Source organism: Dermacentor silvarum, chromosome 1 (assembly GCF_013339745.2).
Source record: "Dermacentor silvarum isolate Dsil-2018 chromosome 1, BIME_Dsil_1.4, whole genome shotgun sequence".
Lineage (NCBI taxonomy): Eukaryota > Metazoa > Arthropoda > Arachnida > Ixodida > Ixodidae > Dermacentor > Dermacentor silvarum.
Window position 1 is genome coordinate 317438821 of NC_051154.1, and position 8128 is coordinate 317446948.

General features: G+C 49.5%; 1 protein-coding gene across 1 annotated transcript; it reads right to left on the bottom strand.

The window, feature by feature from the left end:
• Positions 1-1236: 1236 nt before the first annotated feature.
• Positions 1237-2625, bottom strand: LOC119442560 (E3 ubiquitin-protein ligase RING1). The gene has a single exon (XM_037707482.1). The coding sequence runs from the start codon at positions 2623-2625 to the stop codon at positions 1237-1239; it is 1389 nt and encodes a 462-aa protein (XP_037563410.1).
• Positions 2626-8128: the final 5503 nt, after the last annotated feature.

The following is an 8128-nucleotide window of genomic DNA, read 5'->3' on the forward strand; positions in this document are numbered from 1 at the left end:
ACGCTCTCCACAACGGCAACTCTTACTTTTTATTTTAATAAAGTGTATAATCATCATCGACAGGGGAAGGGCTGGTGAATATTTTATGCGCATCTCTTGCGTTTAGCCGCGCAGCACGCTGCGAATCTCGGTGCATTAAGGTTGGCTGCAGTCGCACGTTCTGTCAAAGTGTGCCCGATGCAATGAGTGACTTAATTCATTAAGGCTCTTTATTTTTGTTAAGGATATTCTTCAGTTGAACGTGCTTATACTGCACTAGTGTGAGCAGTACAAATGCGTGAGCTTTACAACGAAGTGTCTTGCATAATGAAAGGTTTAGGAGGTCACGAGCGCTTCGTTATAAAGGCGTTTGACTGCACCTCGATTTAAATTAACCAGAAGTCTAAATTAAATTCTGGAGCCCCCACAGCGCGAGTTCAAGTTATACTTACGAGCAAGCTTTAGTTCAGGGCCAACTCCGATTTTAAGAACGGCTGGACCGATTTGAATTCAATTTGTCGGATGCAGAAATTTGATTTGTGACCTCATACTATTTGCAAAAATTGTCGGAAGTCGCGGCAAGGTTAAGAAAGAATTGAGAAGTTTGCAAATCGATGTCTCTGCATACAAAACAGATCGCAGTTCTGTCAACTGCATCTTTAGAGCATATGAAGCGGACAAATATGATGCACCAATTCCCACCACACGGGAAATTATTAATATACTTAGGAGGGGGGTCGCGAAAGTACTGTTCACAAATTAGCGGTATATTTAAGAGCAGTGTATAATACTTCAATTTTGCCCCCTTCAGAAGCCTCATAATAGGCGCAATTGACATAACTGCGACATCTTTATTATTAAGTTAGAGACTTGAAAACTTTATAGTAGTTTTTTTTTACTTTTGCAAATTTCAAGACTTTATAAACTTTTGATGGCCTAAATTCAAAATGCACTACCTAGAGTTACTAGATTTTAAATGCTTGCTTTTAATGCAGCAATCCTAATTGAAAGCGATGCAGCGTTTCCAGAGAAAAGCGATTTCTGCGCGTCCACGTATTTAGATATAGCAACTTCCGAGCAATAAGCTTCCTCAAGCTTAAACATGAAAAATTATGTTCAGGTCGCGTACGTAACTTATACTTGTTACAAGCACCAGCCGAACACCTGTTCAGTTTTTATACGTTTATTTTTATTTTAAAACTCAGTTGCGTGTACCACGTCTTTGGCGGAGTACACATGCAGGAAACAAGCCCAGATTCAAGGCTTGTCCAGCGCGTAGTACAGTTCCAGCCGCGCACCGTCTTTAGTGATTCTCTTAACGGCATCCTCCGCCGTCATCGTAGCTGGGAGTACAACTACCTCGCCCCGCTCGTTGGCCGCGTATATGCGGTACATTGGTAATCGCTGGTCGTTACGACTCACGCTGTCCGGAGAAAGACGACTTCTGAGATACGCGGCGATACACTCAATCGTGACATGCGCCGTCATGCTTAAACGCAGCGTCGGGGACTCGGCGTTTTCCAAGAACATGTCGAGGTGCGGCTTCACAATCATCGTTATTGGGTAGTCGCAGATAGGCCGTGGCGCGTGGGCTGTGCTGGATGATTCGCGGTCTGAGGCAGCAGCGGCGGCAGGCATGGCGTCGGCTGCTGATTTGCCTCTCGCGTCTTCGGACGTCTGACCGATGTCTGCGCAGAAATCCTTCGACTGAGTCGGCTCGCTGCGTTCTGCCGAAGTCGTGCGGCTTGCCTCTTCACTCGTATCCGTTACGTCTTGGTCAACCTGCGCCGGCGAAGCAGCGGACACGGCGTTGGACGCAGATCGCCGCGCTACCCCGGCGAATGCAACGCTTGGAGGTGGCAGGGGACGGGCACCTTCTCCGAGAATCTCGGCATCAACACGGCGAGCGCCGGCGTTCGGCTCCTGGGGCCCCTCGGCGCGTCGCGAGGTCAACCCGTAGTCCGATCCCTTACGAGCGACGCCGTCCGCCGCGAACGCCTGTGATACACGGCCTCCTTGCCAAGGCTCCTGGAATACGTACAAAAACCTTCGCTGTGCCGTCGGCGAAGTCGGCGCCGATACTTGCGGAACGTTTGCTTTCACTTCGACACAACCCGCGTTCGTCGGAGCCAAGTCATTCCCAATCGCCGTCGAGATCGGCTCGCCGCGAGTCTTCTTAACGCAGCGCTTCGGGCGAACGTCTTTGACGATGTTCTTCTCACATGCTTGCTTTGGAACACCGCGTTTCTCGCCTCCGCGAAGCTGGGCGCCTTGCGAAGCAGTCGCGCGCTCGGCCGGCGACGCGCCATCTTCGTCGTGGTTGGGAAGAAGAGCGGCGATCATAGCGTCCATGCGGTAGTCACGCCGCAGCGACCGCTTCGAGACGAGCTTACGACGGCACGTCGGGCATTCCTTGTTGCACTTGCGCAGCGACGTGGTGATGCACTCCTCGCAAAAGCGGTGAAGGCAACCCGTCGTCGCCACAGTTTTCCTGAACACGCCGAAGCAGATGGGGCACGTGAAATCCGGCACATAACGTTCTTCGCGAACGATTACCTCCGTATCGTCAGTGACCAATTCGTGGGGGAGTCGTTGGAGTTCGTAAGCGCTGAGTTGCCAGTTCTCGCTCGACTTCGAAGACGTCATCGCGTATACAAGGCGCAGTCCGTCCTTTGTCCTTTGCAACAGCGTTTAGGCTCAGAAATTATTCGTGCTTACGCGCGAACACAATGGCGTAGCGTTGCTCAGTTCGAGGAGGTAGACTGTACAAGATTGGGGCAGTGGGTCCAGCGGACGCATTAGCAAGCGACGAGGGTGAAGCAAAAAACACGGAAAATGTGGGGGCGCTGCCGTCGCCTTTTTTTGAATCTCCGTCCCATGAACGTTGGCTCCGACTGTTTCGGCAGCGCTCATTGGCTGAGGCGAGCTCGCGGGCTGAGTAGCTGTCGTCTGCTCGACGCACCGTCGTTGTTGCGTCGTTTGCGTTCTTTCCGCCGCTCCTTTCCATTTTATTTGCTTTGATCGGTGGGGAATAACCTCAGTGTTACCGTCACCGAGTATCCGCCTGTCAAAGCTCCATGCAGCTGCGGTAGGGTCACCGACGTGACAAGCGTCCGCCCGGCTAGTGGGGCCGCTCATTCGGAAGAAAGGACGGTGGCGCCACCTGGATTTTCCATAAAAAAATGCCTCAGCGCGGAGACCTCCTTGGACCCACTCCCCCAAACTAGTACACTCTACTCTAGAGGAGGTACGGGGAGGAGGGTGATTTCTGGCGAATGTTCCGTAGTCGCAGCCGTAGCCAGAGCCTCTAGCTCTACAGAACCGAACCTGAAATTCAGTACCTGAAACCATAGAGTTTCGCACTATAAAACCTAGAGGGAAATGTGGCGCTGCTGCGCCGTGGTATGCATGGGTATAGTGCCTATAGCATGGGAATTCCGGTATATTGTGAATTCGGATTGGCATCGTTCTTGGAGAGCCAGAACGCCTTGAAGACACGCGTGTCTAGCACCGTTCCGTCTGTCAGAATGATTCATTTCCTGGTAAAACAGCGCGTAAAAAACTGCTTTAGCTTTATTATTACACAAAAACATGTTTTGTTTAATTTTGAGGACATACAATTGGATGCACAATTCTTTGAAACGTAAAAAGTATCAGCTGGCCGCTAAAGTTGGAGGGTAGACGACAAAATTCTCGCTCGCTTTGGAACAACTTGTCGTCTGTTCTTGCTTTTCTTCGCTTGATGCTGCATTGTAGGGGAGTAACTTTATTGAGATATGTAATATGGGTGAATGAAAGCCTTTTATGTAGATTTTATTTTAAGAACGCGTTATTTGTGTAGCCAAAGCCACGTTTTAGACGAAGCCTCGTACAACACTAGCCAACACATGCCTCGCAGACACATATCCCGGCATTCCAATGAGGGCACGGCGCCCTTTAAGAAACTCGCATAGACGGTGGCGCGAGTTTACCCTCTAGGTGTTATAGTGAGAAACTCTATGCCTGAAACTCGGCGTCTTGGCTTTCAATGTTGCTTTCTCACTAAACCTACCAAGTTCGCCTCAGGCAATGCTAAAACAGCTGTTGTGTACACGCGTACAACGCCTCAGTGGACGCTGGTGTTTCGTGAACACGAAATCGCGAAATTATTCGTCCAATACCATGGACGACGGTATCCGTCTAATGTGTTTGAGGATACCGTCTCTTATCAATTCGGGGCATGCTGCTTCCTCTAGCATTATACAATGTCTGCAGCCGCTGTTCGTAACAATACCGGTTGCGTTATCGTCTCGTTGCTTCCCGTCATGAGCTCTACACGAAACGATGGCTGATACGTTACAGCGGTACAAAATGGCAGCGCTGCGCTGTAACTTTGCCAGGGCTTTGTTGCTGTCTGGTCTACGTGTTATGACACTATTGCCACTTCAAAAGCAATCAGCGAATAGGAGTCCACGAATCGTGGCTGTTTTATTATGTTGCACCTGCTTTTCCTTTAAAGGGGCCCTGAGCCACCCCTCTGGCTTGGTGAAATAACATAATCCGCGGGTAGCATACGCTGTTGTGAACATCTCAGCCAAGTTCTGCTGCGGTGACGGGAGCTCGCGAGCGGAGCGCTAAGTCACATTTATCTCGAACGCTCTCTTTTCAACAGAAGCTATGATCCTCACTCTTTTCTGGATGCTTTAATACGTAATAAAGCGTAATAAGTTAACTGCGGTCGGCGCCGCGGGGTACCGTCAACCCCCGGAAGACGAGTGCTAGTTTCGGTTTCAAGGAACAGGCGCGCTCCTAGCGGTTGCCGGACATTCTAAGTTATTTTTACAGCCGAGCTGTATCGACCGGTATAGACTAAAGTCCCTAGATATATATATATAATATATATATATATATATATATATATTTGCTTTCTTTAAGAAAGAGCAGAAAATATAGGGACTTTAGTATAGACGAGGCAACCTAAAGTGTGCCCGCGTGGCACCAGCGCCGAATACTCTCATGGCGGAAGGATGTAAGTGTCGAAGGTGGTCGCTGGGCCAGAGCGCGCCCGTGTTCTCTACGGCGCGAGCGATCGTGCGCGTTCTTTTCGCGACGGCGAGCGCGACCTCACCAACCAGGAAAGGTGGCACGCAATACCGCTGTGTTCTTGATTGCCACAACAGCCTCGAAAGGTGAAAAGCCGCCCGTGAAGTCCAACAGAATTCCGGGGAGGTGGTACGAGAAGGATAGACGACAAGCGTCGATAACTGCAGTGCGCCGAGTCAAGTAAGTCACGTACGTTCGCATTCGCGTGCAATATCACGGCCGCTCTATAAAAACGCAATAGTAATATGCCTGTATTTAGCGCATGGCCGTTTGTTTTAGACGTGTCGCGTAGTTGAATCGTACAGTGACATCCGCCGTGTTAGCTTAGCGGTAAATGCATACGTGTTGCGCTGCTAAGCTCGACGACGCGAGCTCGATTCCCCGCCACGGCGGCTGCATTTCGATGGGGGCGAAATGCAAGAATATACTTCTTACCGTGAACTTCGATTTTTGTGCACGTTAAGGAATCCCCGGTGGCCAAAATTATTACTGAGATACTCCATTAAAGCGTGCCTTATAATGATATCGTGCTTTTGGCACGTAAAACCCCCGAATTTAATTGATTGTACTGTTCGTTCACTCGCGATCGGCAAGGACGAGCTCAAGAGAATTATATGCCTTTTCCAACCGCTGCAAACTAAGTTGTTAGTTGTGCAGGCAACAAAAGGGTCCGCGCGCTGCTTGTCTGTTGTGTGGTGGCAAGCCGTATTTAATGCAAGCTGCGGTCATCGGCAGCGGCATCGGCATCGGTCATCGGTAAGCGGCAGATCGAAAAGCAGCTGCTCGAGACATGCGCGTTTATGTTTGTTGCTTGGCCATGCTTCATAGGTTCACAATATCCAAGCATGCTTTAATGTTATTGTCACCTTGCACATTCTTCCTGCTTCACTCTTCCTGCCAAGAATCTTCGTTTCGTGTAGTATATAGCCGGCCATCGGTGTGAGCTTACTGTATAGCTGCGGCGGGGTGTTCGCCCGAGGAGAAAGTAGATTTGCTTTGATGAGGCATGTAATTCTTGAGCTCGTGCTATGGTCCCAAGGTAACCGCCGGTTACCGTGATCTGGATTCATTTCGCGGAGCAGTTTTTACGAGCGATTTCTCATGAGCAGTGAAAAGATACCTTGCTCACTAATGCAATTAGTTGCCATGACTCTAATATCTGCATTGAATAAGGCATTATACACATTAAATATTTATACAGCATGATATAAGGCATTATGCGCATGTGTAGTACTTACATCGTTAATTAATTTTATTGGCTAATTGGTGCCTAATGCATATGTTCTTTCTGTTCTGACAGTGTGGATGCCAATCCCTGGGAGCCAAAATGAGAGCAGCTGTGTGTGCGCGCCCAGCGACCAATGAACCCAACCGCAATCGTCACCGTCTCTACACATCTCTGCAAGCTTGCATGACCGCTTTGTGACTGCACCATAGAGAAATAAAAGTGACTAAATTACTGAACTCGGTGTGTAGCTCTAACTCGATCTCGTATACAATATTGTTGGACCCCTCCGACACGCACTTGGCTTTCACTGTCACCTCACCGTCCACAATTTGTTCAACGCCATACACGTGTGGAAGCAGACGCTCCCATTTCTTGAGGTTGCCGCCACGAAAAAAGCTGTCGGCGTCAGCAACACTCTTGAAACCCCATTGCAGTCTTTTCATCGCTGTTCAGCCAGCACGCGATCTGCCGCCGTCGAAAACGGAGCGTCGTGAGCACGAGCAGCGAAGGAATGCGCGGGCGAAACAACGTAAACAAAGCGGAGACTGCACCATGGCGCGACCGCGCTGCTTGATATTTCCACATTGGGGGCGCTGTCAGGAGGCGCAGTAGCGCCTTCTGGCGATCGTTTTCGCGTCTATAATTCTAGCATAGAGTTTCTCACTATAACACCTAGAGGGTAATCTGGCGCCACTGTCTACGCGAGTTTCTTAAAGGGCGCCGTGCCCTCATGGGAATGACGGGATATGTGTCTGCGAGGCTTGTGTTGGCTGGTGTTGAAGGAGGCTTCGTCTAAGACGTGGATATGGCTACACAAATACTGCGTTCTTAAGATAAAATCTACATAAACAGCTTTCGTTCCCTCATATTACATCTCAATAAAGTTTACTTACCTACAATGCAGGATCAAGCGAAGAAAAGCAAGAACAGACGACAGTTGATCCAAACATAGAGTTTCTCACTATATTACATAGCGGGAAAACTGGCGCTGCTGCGCTGTGGTATCCATGGGAATGCTGGTATATTGTGACTTCGGATTGGCATCGTTCTCGGAGAGCCAGAACGCCTTGAAGACGCGCCTGGCTAGCACCGCTCCGTCTATCACAATGATTCATTTCCTGCTAAAACAGCACGTAAAAACAGCTTTAGCTTTATATTACACAAAAACATGTTTTGTTTAATTATAGGACTTACTATTGGATGCACAATTATATGAAACGTAAAAAAGTATCAGCTGGCCGCTAAAGTTGGAGGGCAGATGACAGTATTATCGCACGCTTTGGAAAAACTTGTCGTCTGTTCTTGCTTTTCTTAGCTTGATTCTGCATTGTAGGTGAGAAAACTTTATTGAGAGTGTAAGGAAGAAGAAGTTAATAGTGCGTCGTGTAGAGCTCCGCAGCCGGATCGCCAGCGCTACTGAAGTGGGGCTCGGGCTCGACGCTGTTCCTGGTGCGCCTGGCTAAACCTACGCTGTTGTGTCTTCCTGTCGGCGTCCTTCGTGTCGTGCACAGCCGTGCTAGACTTCCTTGTCATGATTGGTGGAGGTTTGCTGGGTCTCCTGTAATCCTGGAATTGAGCAGCCGGATCCTCCCTGCCATCATGACCTCCGCAAGCGCCACGAGCGCACCACCACCTGCTCCCCAGTCCTCCGTATGCCCCGGCACACTCCGTCAGCGGGACCCTCCCATCTTTAGCGGTGCTGATGACCACGACGTTGATGACTGGCTATCATCATACGAACGCGTCAGTCTTAACAACAAATGGGATGACACCACGAAATTGACCACCGTCCCGTTTTACCTCACCGGAATTGCCCACTTGTGGTTTCGCAACCACGAA